Source organism: Poromitra crassiceps, assembly GCF_964638095.1.
Source record: "Poromitra crassiceps genome assembly, chromosome: 9".
Taxonomy (NCBI): domain Eukaryota; kingdom Metazoa; phylum Chordata; class Actinopteri; order Beryciformes; family Melamphaidae; genus Poromitra; species Poromitra crassiceps.
Window position 1 is genome coordinate 24,481,496 of NC_139630.1, and position 15,940 is coordinate 24,497,435.

General features: G+C 43.7%; 1 protein-coding gene across 1 annotated transcript; it reads left to right on the plus strand.

The window, feature by feature from the left end:
• Positions 1-9,655: 9,655 nt before the first annotated feature.
• LOC310782034 (galectin-3-like) lies at positions 9,656-15,543 on the plus strand (the record flags this gene model as incomplete). The annotated part of the gene is made up of 6 exons (XM_083642686.1): positions 9,656-9,712; positions 9,904-10,084; positions 10,415-10,743; positions 11,548-11,636; positions 11,865-12,036; positions 15,385-15,543. The coding sequence occupies 6 exons, from the start codon at positions 9,656-9,658 to the stop codon at positions 15,541-15,543; spliced, it is 987 nt and encodes a 328-aa protein (XP_083498812.1).
• Between the last annotated feature and the right edge of the window lie 397 nt (positions 15,544-15,940).

Here is a 15,940-nt window from a genome sequence, read left to right on the forward strand (position 1 = left end):
TCAGACACTGCAGTCTGCCAGCCTGTAAAGACTCAGACACTGCAGTCTGCCAGCCTGTAAAGACTCAGACACTGCAGTCTGCCAGCCTGTAAAGACTCAGACACTGCAGTCTGCCAGCCTGTAAAGACTCAGACACTGCAGTCTGCCAGCCTGTAAAGACTCAGACACTGCAGTCTGCCAGCCTGTAAAGACTCAGACACTGCAGTCTGCCAGCCTGCGAACCAGTCTAAGAATGGCTGGTTGCACCAAACTGGGTCATTTGATGAGGATGACAGCAACATCAACGGATGCTCTGAGAGAGAGCAAAACCTGACCTCCTCCCAACCACACACATACCCCCAGTCCCTCCTCTTCTCCCTTCCCTGCCCCTTCATCCCCTCCCCCCTCCTCTTTCTCTCTCTTCCTCCCTCTCTCTCTCCCTCTCCCCCTCCCCCTCCCTCTCTCTCTCTCTCTCTCTCTCTCTCTCTCTCTCTCTCATATTGTTATTGTAGCCTGTGTTTGTATATAGTATGCTCCTATTACTACTGTAAGTTTTGACAAAAGGCAAAAGGCAGCTGGCGGTCCTTGTATAAGTTGCCCATTGAGAAGCGGGCAGCAGACCTACAGTGGAGGGTTGTACATGGTGCAATAGCTACAAACAGATACAGAGCGCATGTGGATCCGGAGCTGGGAGAGGGATGCTCTTTCTGTAATCAGATGGAGACCCTGGCACATTTGTTTGTGGAATGCTCACGACTGTCAGAGCTTTTTGAACTCCTGGAAAGGTGGTTTCAGGGTTTGGGAGAGGACTTTTCTTTTGCTGTGTTTGTTTTTGGCCCTAAATACAGTGCAAAAAAAGAAGAGTGTCCATACACTGATGAACTTTCTGTCTGCTTCTGCCAAGTTGGCCATTTGGCTGACACGTAAGCATCGGACTCAGAATGCCGGCTGTCTTGAGCCGGTGTTGGTTCTGAAGGGACTACTGAAGTCCCGTTTAAGGGTGGAGTACGCCTTCTACAAGATGACGGACAATGTGCTGGAATTCAGCAAGATATGGACGGTTGGGGGGGTTTTGTGCTCTGTGGGAGAAGATGAGGAGTTGTTTGTGAACCTTTGAGAAAATACATGTTTTTTGTGTGTAGTGCATAAAGCTGTGTTGTATTAGGTTTGCAATGGTTTATTAAAGGGAGTTTGAAAATCAAATCTCTTCTCTTCTCTTCTCTTCTCTTCTCTTCTCTTCTCTTCTCTTCTCTTCTCTTCTCTTCTCTTCTCTTCCCATGTCTCTCTCCAGATTGTTCAAACATAGAATGCAGTCAGCAGAACTCCATGACCGTGCAGGCCAGCAACCAACCCCACTGACCTGCTATCAGAGAAATCCTAAACCAGAAGGTCACTCACTCACTCACTCACTCTCTCTCTCTCTCTCTCTCTCTCTCTCTCTCACACACACACACACACACACACACACACACACACACACACAGCTAATGATGTGATGTCATCAGCGATGATGTCAAAAGTGATGTCATAAGGGCGCACACACTGCGCGCACACACACAGACACACAAGAAGGCATTGTGACTAGACTGATCAGTGATGTCATAGGGAGGCACACACGCACACACACACACAAGGAGGCATTGTGACATCACTGATGCAATAACATTTAGTGAGCAACACACACAAACCCGCACGTGCCAATAGGGCAGGCGAGGCCGAGCTACGGGCGAGAGAGAGCCTATGATAATACCATAGGTCTACACACTTACCAAAGTGACATCACTGAAACAGCATGTAACAAGTTTGTTTGTTTGTTTGTTTTGCACGTTTGTTTGTGTGTGGGGGGTTCCTATCTGGAGGGGAGCACCAGGAGAACATACAAACTCCACGCAGAAAGACCCTTTTTGATGGCCCCACCTGGGCTGTAGGCACTGAGGACATGGGAATGGGGACACACTCAGCACCCACAGCGTCCCAGGCGGGAATCAAACCCAGGACCTCCTTGCTGAGAGGCGACAGTGCTACCACTGCGCCACCGTGCCCCCCATCTAACAAGGTTAGTGAATCTCCAGAATCAAAACAAAGAAGAGGTCGGCTGCGGTAGCTTCAGCTTAGCGTTAAACAGCCAGAAGACGTAGCTGGGCGCTAGCTAGCTGTTATCATCACAACAAATCCATCATTTTCACTGACTGATCTCTCTTTGTCTCTTCGATTCCACATCTAGCTGCTGTGTTATGTTCTACATCATACTTTGGAACTGCCAGCCAGTGTAGGAGCAGTTCTGTCGACTGTCAGAGCTAGCTAACAGCATGTCAGAGCTAGCTAACAGCATGTCAGAGCTAGCTAACAGCATGTCAGAGCTAGCTAACAGCATGTCAGAGCTAGCTAACAGCATGTCAGAGCTAGCTAACAGCATGTCAGAGCTAGCTAACAGCATGTCAGAGCTAGCTAACAGCATTAACCACCTATACAGAACACAGAAAGCAACGTTCATTGTTTACATCATGATCCTGACTGTTTTTCGTTCCATTGTTTGAATACATAAGTTGTCAAGGCAAATCGATCAAGTTGATGTTACTCATCTTATTCATTGTTTTCACGTTTATTAGTTTTGGTTTATAGGTACCCTGCTGGGGTCACTTTCGATGTCATGCCACTAACGTTACGTGTCCTTTTCTGTCTTTGCTCCGTTTAAGCTAACCGGTGTGTCTGTGGTTTCTGCAACGAGGCTCAAATCTGTCCCAGTATTCCACTGACGCAACGTTACAACTTGTCTCCTGAGTCTTTGCACTCTGACATCATCAGCCAGCTACATTGTCTCTGCCACACTGGTCAGCCAGACTAAGCAGAAAGTATCCAGGTGAGACAGACTCACTTTCTTTTCCTGATTTTTCTCCACAATTATACTTGGCCAATTTATCTCCATGTTGCCCTATTCATAGCTTTCAAGGGGCGTTACGTGCTGCCGGGAACGCCCACCTGGCGGTCAAAAAAAAAACTTGCCAGCCATGTCGACTAGTTTCTCACGCTGTGTTTGTTCAGGCAAAGTGCCGGATAGCCTACCTGTTGTGCTATCGGTTGCACTAACCCGACGAGGAGACACGCCTGGCTTGTGCTTTCACAGAATCCCGTCGGAGAAAGAAAGGAGGAGGTTGTGGATTTGTGCGAGTGGTTCAGTCGCTGGGCAGGGGAAATGCAAATAGCTTTTTTTTCTACTATCAAGGTACACACGTCTTTGCTCTTTGCGGCCAACATTTCATCAAAGGTAAGCTCAAGTAACGTTAACGGGGTATTAATCATTATTGTAACGTTACTTGAGCTTACCTTTGATGAAATGTTGGCCGCAAAGAGCAAAGACGCGTGTACTTTGATGGTAGAAAAAAAAGCTATTTGCATTTCCCCTGCCCAGCGACTGAACCACTCGTCGGTTTAGTGCAACCGATAGCACAACAGGTAGGCTATCCGGCACTTTGCCTGAACAAACACAGCGTGAGAAACTAGTCGACACGGCTGGCAAGTTTTTTTTTTGACCGCCAGGTGGGCGTTCCCGGCAGCACGTAACGTCCCTTGAAAGCTATGAATTGGCTGCCCCGGTCGCTGCTCCACCCTCTGCCGATCTGGGGAGAGCCGAGACTAGCACCATGCTTCCTCCGACACATGCGCAGTTGCCAGCCGCTTCTTTTCACCTGACAGGGGGAGCCAGCAGGACGTACCACCAGGCCCGTAGCTACCATTGAGGACACCGAGGTCATGACCTCGGTATTTTCCACACCAAAAAAATAAATAAAAATAATAGGAAAATAGCCCCGGTCCCCAGATCTATTCATCTGTCATTGATGTTTTAATGCGACAGTTGATCGGAAATGCAACAATTTGCTTCCTCTCTGTGTGCTATAGAAGGAAGCGAGATAACTCACAACATTCAGATTTTGCATTGGGGCTAGATTGGGGCTAGACTTTGGGGACAGTTCTATTGAAGTGAATGGGTAAGTAACTCCCCTGTAAGTGATGTTTGTGTAGATGGGCCATTGTATTTAATTGAGCAGTATTCTGCCATGTGACCTGTATGCAGAATATAAATTATATTATATGGGGAGACATTTATTTTTTGTATCATTTTAAAGCAACAGCACAGTAAAGAGGATATTAATCTAACATGATGTATGTTATTATCCGGGGGGGGGACAGCCCCCCCTGGGCCCCCCACGCCGCGCTAAAATGACCTCGGTATTTCTCAAACCCTGGCTACGGGCCTGCTCTCCCCCCCCTCTGCCTGAGACTCACTCTACCGAGCGCGGCTCAGCAAGTCCAGAGAGATGATGAACCTGAAATAGGGCGAGTCCATTTCAGGCATTCCATTCAGTGTAGTCAGAGAGAGCTGGACTTACCAAACTGGGAGGATCGCTCACCAAAGCGACCTCAAGCTAAATCTCCCCCTTGACTGACCAAGTCAGCCTAACCATCACCGCCTAGTCCTTCCCAAATTCTAGAAAAACCGCCATTTTGAGAACGAGGCTGCCATCGCACGATCAGACCCGCCCCTCAGCCAATCCTGTGATGACACTGCCGTGACATCATAGGAGACAGCCTTACTTAACCACTCCTCTTCCCCACTCTCTCTTCCCCTCCTCTCTCTAACACACACATGATTACACACACACACACACACACACACACACACACACGCACACGCACGCACACACACACACACACACACACACACACACACACACACAGACGCCACACAGACTTAACACACATACATACACACACACTTACACATCCTGGTGTAAAATCTCCCATCAAGTTATACTAGTGATGTGTATCATTATCAGTGTTGGGGGTAACTCATTACAAAAGTAACATATTAGATGTAATATATTACTTTTACCAGTAAGTCAGTAATATAACTTATTACTTATAGGATTTCAGTAATATTATACCAGTTACTTTGTCAAGTAACTCAAGTTACAAATTGAGTATTTTTTTTTAAATCCAAGCACATGTTTAAATAAAGATACAATAATTTCCTAAATAAACTGTGTGTTGTTATGCAAATAACCACTATAGATAACATTTAGAATTTTGGATTGTTTACACTAACTTTACAAGGCGGTTGAAATTATTTTTCGGGATGGTCCCTGGGCGGTGATGTCATTCTGCTGCTGCTGTTATTGGTGAAAGTAATGCAAAAGTAGTGTAATAAGTAATGAGTTACTCTACACAGACAGTAATATTGTAAAGTAACATTACTTTACAATGAAAGTAACTAGTAATATGTAGTATTACATTTTTTCAATTAGCTGTAGATGTGATTAGTTTGTAAATTAGATGTGATGAAATGATGTTTCCATTGATATTGTGATTACCGGTAAGTAAATATTTTTATTACATAATTCTATGAATGAAGTGTTTATTCATGTATACTATTTGTGGTGATCAGTGACAGAAGCTTACGGACTTGAGCCTTCAAATAACTGTACAACGTATAATATTAATATAAATTATGAGACTGATTGATTATTGGTTTGGTGGGTATGGTTTGGTGTCTAAAATCAGCCATAACTAGACTTTCAGACAGGTGTGTGGCATTATCCACACTGGTGCCCCTAATCTGACAGAGAATACAATATTCTCTGACAAACTTCATACATTTATGGACATCAATAATTCATAATTATTGATGATCATATTTCATAACCAAACCAGCTCCTAAGAGCACAACATATGTGAGGTGGCAGTCGGTCCAGTTGTTCAGTGTAGACTCTACAGAACCACTTTAGGCCCAGCGACAGGTCCAGTTCAGTGTAGACTCTACAGAACCACTTTGAGCCCAGCGACAGGTCCAGTTCAGTGTAGACTCTACAGAACCACTTTGAGCCCAGCGACAGGTCCAGTTCAGTGTAGACTCTACAGAACCACTTTCAGCCCAGCGACAGGTCCAGTTCAGTGTAGACTCTACAGAACCACTTTGAGCCCAGCGACAGGTCCAGTTCAGTGTAGACTCTACAGAACCACTTTAGGCCCAGCGACAGCTCCAGTTCAGTGTAGACTCTACAGAACCACTTTAGGCCCAGCGACAGGTCCAGTTCAGTGTAGACTCTACAGAACCACTTTAGGCGTAGCGACAGGTCCAGTTCAGTGTAGACTCTACAGAACCACTTTAGGCCCAGCGACAGGTTCAGTTCAGTGTAGACTCTACAGAACCACTTTAGGCGTAGCGACAGGTCCAGTTCAGTGTAGACTCTACAGAACCACTTTGAGCCCAGCGACAGGTCCAGTTCAGTGTAGACTCTACAGAACCACTGTAGGCATAGCCACAGGTCCAGTTCAGTGTAGACTCTACAGAACCACTTTAGGCCCAGCGACAGGTCCAGTTCAGTGTAGACTCTACAGAACCACTTTGAGCCCAGCGACAGGTCCAGTTCAGTGTAGACTCTACAGAACCACTTTGAGCCCAGCGACAGGTCCAGTTCAGTGTAGACTCTACAGAACCACTTTCAGCCCAGCGACAGGTCCAGTTCAGTGTAGACTCTACAGAACCACTTTGAGCCCAGCGACAGGTCCAGTTCAGTGTAGACTCTACAGAACCACTTTAGGCCCAGCGACAGGTCCAGTTCAGTGTAGACTCTACAGAACCACTTTAGGCCCAGCGACAGGTCCAGTTCAGTGTAGACTCTACAGAACCACTTTAGGCGTAGCGACAGGTCCAGTTCAGTGTAGACTCTACAGAACCACTTTAGGCCCAGCGACAGGTCCAGTTCAGTGTAGACTCTACAGAACCACTTTAGGCGTAGCGACAGGTCCAGTTCAGTGTAGACTCTACAGAACCACTTTGAGCCCAGCGACAGGTCCAGTTCAGTGTAGACTCTACAGAACCACTGTAGGCATAGCCACAGGTCCAGTTCAGTGTAGACTCTACAGAACCACTTTAGGCCCAGCGACAGGTCCAGTTCAGTGTGGACTCTACAGAACCACTTTAGGCCCAGTGACAGGTCCAGTTCAGTGTGGACTCTACAGAACCACTTTAGGCCCAGCGACAGGTCCAGTTCAGTGTAGACTCTACAGAACCACTTTAGGCCCAGCGACAGGTCCAGTTCAGTGTAGACTCTACAGAACCACTTTAGGCCCAGCGACAGGTCCAGTTCAGTGTAGACTCTACACCACGCCACACCACACACACCACAACCAGACACACACACACACAAACACCACCAGAGGCACATACACACTAGAAACGAGTGTGCAGAATTTCTTGGAACAGTAAAGACCCAGCTGGAAAGAAATTGGCGTTGAATTTGGGGTGGAATTAAAATTGGAGTGTCACCACTCTACAGGGTTAACGGATTCCTGGCATTTTTCTCAGCACAGATGATGGTAAATCTAATCACGGTGTGAAGAAAACACAGTCAGTTAGTGTTATTTGTTAAGCCGTTACCCTGGAGACCGTGACTTATTTGGCTCAGTTTGAGCACAGTGACATCACTCCCACTTGATGTTATCGAAGATACCGGTCCAAATTGAATTCCCGACGAACGTGTGAGTACAAACCCCTCTGTTGAACGTGTGAGTGCAAACCCCTCTGTTGAAGGCCAAACAAACCCAGCTCTGGGCTTCACCTTTCCAACAGCAGTGAGTGAGGAGTGAGTGTGTGAACCCAGCAGCAGCAGCAGCAGCAACGTCGATCAGTTGCCAACGCGTGAATCAGTGGGACATGCAGGGCTGATGGAGAAGAATCAGGATAATTGAGTTAAACTCTGTGAGCCAGACACATGTGGCCATTAAGGGGTGTCACAGTCCCATGACGGCCCAGTGCCCAGCAACCACAGCAGCAGCTTTGTGTTGTCAGTCAGGGGCAGGCAGCACTGACCTGCTGGAGATGACTACTACTTTTCTCACATACGGTAGGTTATACATTTTAGTATTTTGGTATACCTCGTTGTTCCCACATATACCTTGGGTTTATTTCAAACTACTTCTCTCTCTCTTTATCTCTCTCTCTCGCCACACACACACACACACACACACACACACACACACACACACGCGTACACACACGCGTACACACACACTCGATGAAGAGAAGACAAAGTTATGAAGATAACATGAGCAAAACTAAAATGCCCTTCTATTGCATCTTCAACACTTTAATGAGAACACGTGACCCACCATGTTATATACCTTGTGCTGTCACAGCTCTTCCTGTGAGGGTGTGGTTTTGAGGTGGTGAGGAGGAAGTGAGGAGTGGCCAACTGGTCACAGGGTTTGCGGCTATAAAGGCGTGTGTGTGTCTGTCTGTGTGTTTTGCTCCAAGCGGACTGCTGACTGATTCACCTCAACTCCTCCTGTGTGCACCTGGGGACCAAAGACAAAAGAAGGTAACTCCTATTTTCAATGCTACTGTGGAAGGTAGGGATCAGGACCAGAACATGTGTCTTGGGTCTACTAGCATATTTTCATGAGGCAGGGTCCCAGGGGGAAAAATATTGACTGTTTGGGCCCTGGGCTGATGTGGGATCAAATCTCCTGCTGTATAGTGTGGAACGTGTATTGTGTGTGTGTGTATTGTGTGTAGTGTGGAACGTGTATTGTGTATTGTGTGTACGGGGGCAATTGTAGGGAGCTCAGGTCATCGAAACGATGAAATAATACATTAAAATGTATTCATCGGCTTGTGTTGAATCAACTTGATTGGAGCGATGCTGCGGTTGATGCTAATGTTGAAAATTATGATGACGATATGGTTATATTACAAGGCTATTCCTAACTCACTATGTAGGATACATGTATCAATGGAAATTAGGAAATTATATATATATGTGTATATATATATATATATGATGTAAATAGGATAATAATAATTAGGCTGTAAATAAATATAAATAAATATGTATGTATGTATGTATGTATGTATGTATGTATGTGTGTATGTGTGTATATATATATTTATATATATCCTATATATTTATTAGGATGTAAATAGGTAAATAGGATAATAATTAGGCTGTAAATAAAATAAATAAATAAAATAAATACATATATATATATATATATATATATATATATATATATATATACACACTGTAAATATGACATGTGACTTTAGCTTTTGCCTTAAAATGGTCTTTGTATATACCATTACCTGGATAGTGAAATAATCATCATCATCATAATACTGATGATGATACAACTTTTTATAGCTTGGTTGCAATTCTAAGGTAATAATCAATATGAATGACAAGTGTGAAATAGCAAGGGTGGTCACTTCAATCAATTAGAAAGAATAATTGAATGTGCTGTCACAAGAACAAGTTAGTGGCAGAGTGACTTGATTCATTGTTGTTGCACATTCCTCTCTAAGAGCACCTCAGCCACTCAGCCACGGGCACAAGCCACAATCAATGTGCCATTATGTGTCTGCATGGGACAGGTCCTTTTTTATTGTCATCATTCAGTTAGTGCATCCCATGACATACAATCATTGGCTTTAGTTACTTATGTTTCCATATGGATCTCCTTCCCTGTCTTCTTTGCTGATATACTTTGTCATCTTCAAAAGCTTTAGAGTCCTCTGGTGGTCATTAGAGAACTATAGCTTCTCTCGTGTCTTCTGTATCTTGTCAAAATAAATTACTAAATCTATTTTTGGTTGTTTGATTGTTGTTTTACAGGTGGAATGGATGTAAGTACCTCATCAAATTCTTTGACCTCTACACTGCTAAGAATGATTGGGGTCATTGCATTTTCTCCCCCTCCCCGCAGTTTTTCATCTGAATATAAATGTTTTTTTTGCTTATGTCAATGGGCCATGTTTGCAACTGCAAGTTGGTGTCCTCCATCCTCTCCACCCTCTCTCTCCCCCATATCCTGACCCCTGACCCTTCCCTCCCTCCCTCCCCCTCCCCTCCTCCTCCTCTCCCTCAGCAATGTGGCAGTCCTCTGTGCCCGCCTGCTGGTTCTGCCCCACAGGCTAACAGCATTTGGCCCAGTCAGCAGCAGCCCGGGGGAGGGTTCCCTGTTTGGCCGGGACAGCCCACCCAGCCTCAGCCATGCTGGACTGGCCAGCCCAACACGCCCTGCTGGCCGGGGACACAAGCAGCCCCAGGTCCCACATATGGCCCGAGTCAAGGTCAAACATATGGCCCGAGTCAAGGTCAAACATATGTCCCGGGTCAAGGTCCCATATATGCCCCGGGTCAAGGTCCCACATATGCCCCAGGTCAAGGTCCCACATATGCCCCAGGTCAGGGTCCCACATATGCCCCGGGTCAGGGTCCCACATATGCCCCAGGTCAAGGTCCCACATATGCCCCAGGTCAGGGTCCCACATATGCCCCAGGTCAAGGTCCCACATATGCCCCAGGTCAAGGTCCCACATATGCCCCGGGTCAAGGTCCCACATATGCCCCGGGTCAGGGCCCCACATATGCCCCAGCCTCAGTTCCAGCCCCGGCCCCTGCTCCAACCCCAGCACCGGCCCCTGCTCCAATCCCAGCACCGGCACCGGCTCCGGGGCAGCCATGCCAGCCGTGCTGGCCCGGGCCTCAGTATCAGCCTGCCCAGCCGCCAGCACCAGCTGTGGAACCGCAGCCAACTCCAGCTCCGGTCCCGGCGCCACTTCCCGCTCCCGCGATCCAGCCGACTGCACCAGGCTGGCCTACACCCACATCTTGGCCTTACAACCCCGGACAGCCAGGGTGGCCCGGGCAGAACCCAACCCTCATGCCTCCACACTGGCCAGTGCCACCCGCATCTGGACCACTAGTGAGTCAACAAGGAATCTGAATAAGGCATAGACACAGATAGGTCACGGTGTCAGCTTTTTACAGTTTTTAGACTCTTTGCTCATTATGCAGGAGATACAAGTGATGGATGGATGGATGGATGGATACATGGATACGTGCATAGATAGATGGATGACTGATGGGCAGTGTTGGGGGTAACTCATTACAAAAGTAACATATTACATGTAATATATTACTTTTAGCAGTAACTCAGTAATATAACTTATTACTTATAGGATTTCAGTAATATTATACCAGTTACTTTGTCAAGTAACTCAAGTTACAAATTGAGTTACATTTTATTAAATCAAAGCACATGTTTAAATAAAGATACAATCAAAAATTAAAAAAGATATAATAATTTCCTAATCAAGTTTTTATTTATGTTTTTATGCAAATAACCACTATAGATGAGAATAACAAAGGAAAAGAATAACATTTAGAATTTTGGATTGTTTATACTGACTTCAAGGCGGTTGAAATCATTTTTCGGGATGGTTCTGGGGCGGCGATGTCATTCTGCCGCTGCTGTTGTTTTGGTAAAAGTAATGCAAAAGTAGTGTAAGTAACGAGTTACTCTACACAGAAAGTAATATTGTAAAGTAACTTATTACTTTCAAATGAAAGTAACTAGTAATATGTAGTATATTACATTTTGAAAGTAACTTGCCCAACACTGCTGATGGGTGGGCCTAGGGATAATTACATTAATTGATGTTAATTGACTTATGGATTTAGAGTACAGAATGATTGAACTGGCTTCCCTTCCCCGGCTGCTGTACAGAGTGTGCCATACAACTTGAACCTGGCCCGAGGAGTCTATGACAAGATGATGATGACCATCAGGGGCCACGTCAAACCTAATGCTAAAATGTAAGTTTATTCACATGTCATCTACAGTGTCTTTCTGATCCAGAAGGTGGATCTCTGTTTTCTCTATATAGTCTCTAAATGTCATATTGTTTTTCTAAGTTGTAACCAAATCCAACAATCCTGACAGAAATATCGCAAGCAACAGAGACAACAGTGTCAGATTTTGTAAGTCATACTAAAGGGAGCTGTATCCTGAAGTGTAACCAGTATTATCCAATCCTCCCTCAGGTTCACGGTGAACTTCCTGCGAGGCAACGACATCGCTTTTCACATCAACCCCCGCTTCAGCGAGGGGGGCAAACAGGTGATGGTGCGTAACAGCAAGGTGGGCGAGCGCTGGGGCAACGAGGAGAGGAACCTCAAGTCTGCCTTCCCCTTTGCTGCTGGGAGCGCATTCGAGGTCAGTGGCAGAGAGACCAGACACACGCTTTTTAGCTAGAGGCAGTGGATTGCAGCCTGACCCTGGCAGAGTCAGGTTAAGTGGATTGAGGAACGTGCTTAAAGGTGCTACTTTTTTATTTTTATTTTAACCTTTGTTTAACCAGGAAGTCCCATTGAGATGCGAGATCTCTTTTACAAGGGAGACCTGGCCAAGACAACAGCAGCAATAAAATATATGGTACATCACACAAGAACACATAAACCATAGAGTAGCCATAATAAAAAAAAGCATCTATACCAGGGGTGGCCAAACTTTTTGGGTTGTGGGCCGCAGACAGAAAGATATGGGCCAAACAATATTAAGCGCGGCAGTTTTCAACCTGTTTACACTGAAAACGGGGAAAAAATTAGAGCAGAAAACCCTTGTGCCATCAAAAATGTCATTTCTACCTAAATAAATATATGACACATAGTTTATTGATGTGCTCACCTATTACAATGGGTATTTCTGTATGTTATCAAATTTTCTTTTCCTGTGCCAACACGTTAAGACAGAGATAATTGAACATAACATTAGTATTAAACATTCATTCAGTATTAAAAATGTAAAATAAATAAAAAAATAAATAGACCAGGTCAGGGTACAGGGTCGTTTTTCAGTTTCTTTTCCATTTCTGCTTTTTTGTTTTCTTGTTTTTCCATTTTAAACTTTAAAACGGAAAAACTTTTTTTCCCTTTTCTTTTGCTAAATTCATTCACTTAAAAACGGGCAGCAGGCGCAGGTTGGCCGTAGTTTGGCCACCCTTACAATATACAATGCATCACGAAAAAACAAAAAACAGAGTAGCCTACTGTACACGATAATAAAAGTGCATGACTCACTGAGGGCGATACAGTCGTTTTTCAGTAGGCCTAGTTTTTCACGAATTTAAATTCACCAAGTGAGACCAGGGTACCTGAGTGGATGAGGTCTTGTAACCCATTCCATGCCAGAGGTGCAAAGTGAGAGAAAGCAGTCTTTCCTAGTTCAGTGAGTAGTCTGGAAGTTTTCATCATCTATAACAGTGGTTCTCAACTGGTGTAGCCTCAGGACCCACTATTTTCCTTGTCATGAAGTCGCGACCCAAATTTCAGATTTTTTTTTTAACCACTCAAATTTATTGCACAAAAAATAGTGCATTAATTTAATACACAATGCCTTCATGCACTGTTATAAACCTCAAATGAACAAAAAAGTGCAACAGAAGTGCAACTAGGGCTAAAAACCAATTGAAATAAGGCAGACTTGAATTACAGGCCTATATGTTTTTAAATTTAAACAAGTCAAACTGGTCATGCTCAGAAAGTCTTTTTTGAACTCTATGAAATATGAAATAAAAGGCAGACTTATCTTGAATTACATGCCTATATGTTTGTAAACAAGTTAATAATAATAATAATAATAATAATAATAATAATAATAATAATAATAATAATAAAACAAGTTAACCTGGTCATGCTAATCCAGTTTCAATAGTCTGAATTTAACTAATATGAAATAAAAAGGCAGACTTTTCTTGAATCACAGGCAGGCTATATGCTTTTTAGTTAAACTGGTCATAACTTAATTAAACTGGGGCCATGCTAATCCAGTTTCAATCATCTGAATTGAACTAAAATTAAATATGAAATGAAAAGGCAGACTTCTCTTGAATTACAGGCAGAGCATATGCTTCAGCTTGTTAAACAAGTAAAACTGGTCAGGCTAATCCAGTTTCAATAATCTGAATTTAACTCAAATGAAATATGAAAAAAACAAAAACAAATTTCTTTTTTTTTTGCCAATGTCAATCAAAACGGCCCCGCGACCCACCTTTGGGTCGCGACCCACCAGTTGAGAAACGCTGATCTATAACATCTATACATCTAGGCCATCTAGTGGCCCTAGAATGGTACAGCAGATGCTCGAGGCAAAGCAAAGTAGATTACAAAGGTAGCCTATAGAGGGAAGCTTCCCTAGGATGGCCTTATACATTTCAAGATGTACATGTGTGACTTCCTCTGTAAACACAGAGGGCTATCCTACCACTGCTGCTACGTGTAGCATGTTGTTAACATCAATAAATCATTACCATATTGACTTTGAGACAGGCGTATAATTGCCATAAACAAACAAGACCATACCTGAGAGATTGTCGACCTCTACTGGTCTGCATTTTACACCACTGTTCCTCCAGTGGCAATACCACTGCTGTGAGATCGAGGCGACCGATCATCTCGACCTGTAGCTTTACAGTAATTACAATGAAATTGACAATGATATATTGATGTTTAAAACGGCTACACGTAGCACCTTTAACTGACTCTAGGTCACTTTCTCATGGTTAATGTCAGGCTAACATGTGGCTGAAGGGCTGGAAAGGGTTGGAAAGGCGTTTGGGAAGGCTGGTCCTAGATAAGGGAACAGCTGTACTGCAGTCAGGCTCCTGGAGGTCAGTGGGAACTCAAAGACTGGGGGACTCACTGTCTTGTTGTTCAATAACAATCTGTAACAAACATGTTCATTATGATGGTTATCGTGGGCTCTAACAGTGTCTGTCTGTGTCACTGTCTGACGCCAATAACAACTATGTAGACGTTTCTTGGGGGTTACTCAACTAAATAACTGATTTTGGATCGTCATTCATCAGGATAGTAATGCATAACACTAAAGCTAAACCATTTTGTCATGGGGTTAGGCTACATACAGTATAGGCCTATCATGTCATGGTTCATCAGATCAGTCCTGCAACCAATTTTACATTTTCAATCTCATTGTGTATTTTTTTGGATTAGAAACGTGTGTCTGAAAGTTGGATTGACATAGAATCATCCTAATAAATAAATAATATATATATAATATATAATGTATATATATTATATATATAGCTATACATTATATATATATTATGTATATATAATATATACATTAATATATAATATATATATTAATATAATATATTAATATATATAAATAAATATATATAAAAAATATATATATATTTAAAAAATACATCCTATATATATATATATATATATATAGGGATTCAATGAAGTGGGCATTGTGTGTAAAGTAGCTCAGTCTAGAAGGAGTAGTCTACATTCTCAGTCTTGTGCTTTGTTTCAGTCTAGATCAGTGTTTCCCAAACTAGGGGTCGGGACCGCGGACCCATGGGGGGGCAGTGGGTCATCATGGCAACTCATTACCCTATGTTTTTCTGTGTGAGTTTGGGTCCCAGAGAGACACAGAATTTATCTTTTGGGTCCTGCAAGATGAAAAGTTTGGAAACCCCTGGTCTAGATGGAAGGAGGAGTAGCCTACATGTTCAGTCTTGTGCTTTTGTTTCAGATGAAGATCCTCTGCACACATGAAGAGTTCCGGGTGGCGGTGAACAACATACCCCTGTTTGAGTACCGACACCGCGTCAGAGAGCTCAACCAGATCGACAGAATCAACATCCTGCATGACGTCGTGCTCACCTACATGAATGTGGAGACACTTCCATGAGAACACGCACACACACACACAATTAACATAATATACTGTAGGAGCTCAAGCTTTCCAAATGTTATATCATGGTGTTATGATTTAAGACAAAATGATGTGTGTTACCAGAATATTAACAGTGATATGAGCTGAGCTCATTCTAAAATGTGCCACAATAAGCTCGAGCCACTTTCCTATGCAAGATAGCTAACCATTTAGTGTGCACAAAGCATTTGTTTCTTTGTTGAACATGAGGATGCTACCGCTATTTATTACATGTAATCTTTCTATGCTATTGAAGTGCAAAGAGAAGACGGGCCAATACTGCCTGAAAACAGCAACCGGGTGGATTGGAGGCCTCCGATGCATTATGCATGGGACTCTGTGAAATAAACAGCCACTGTTAATAAAATAATCA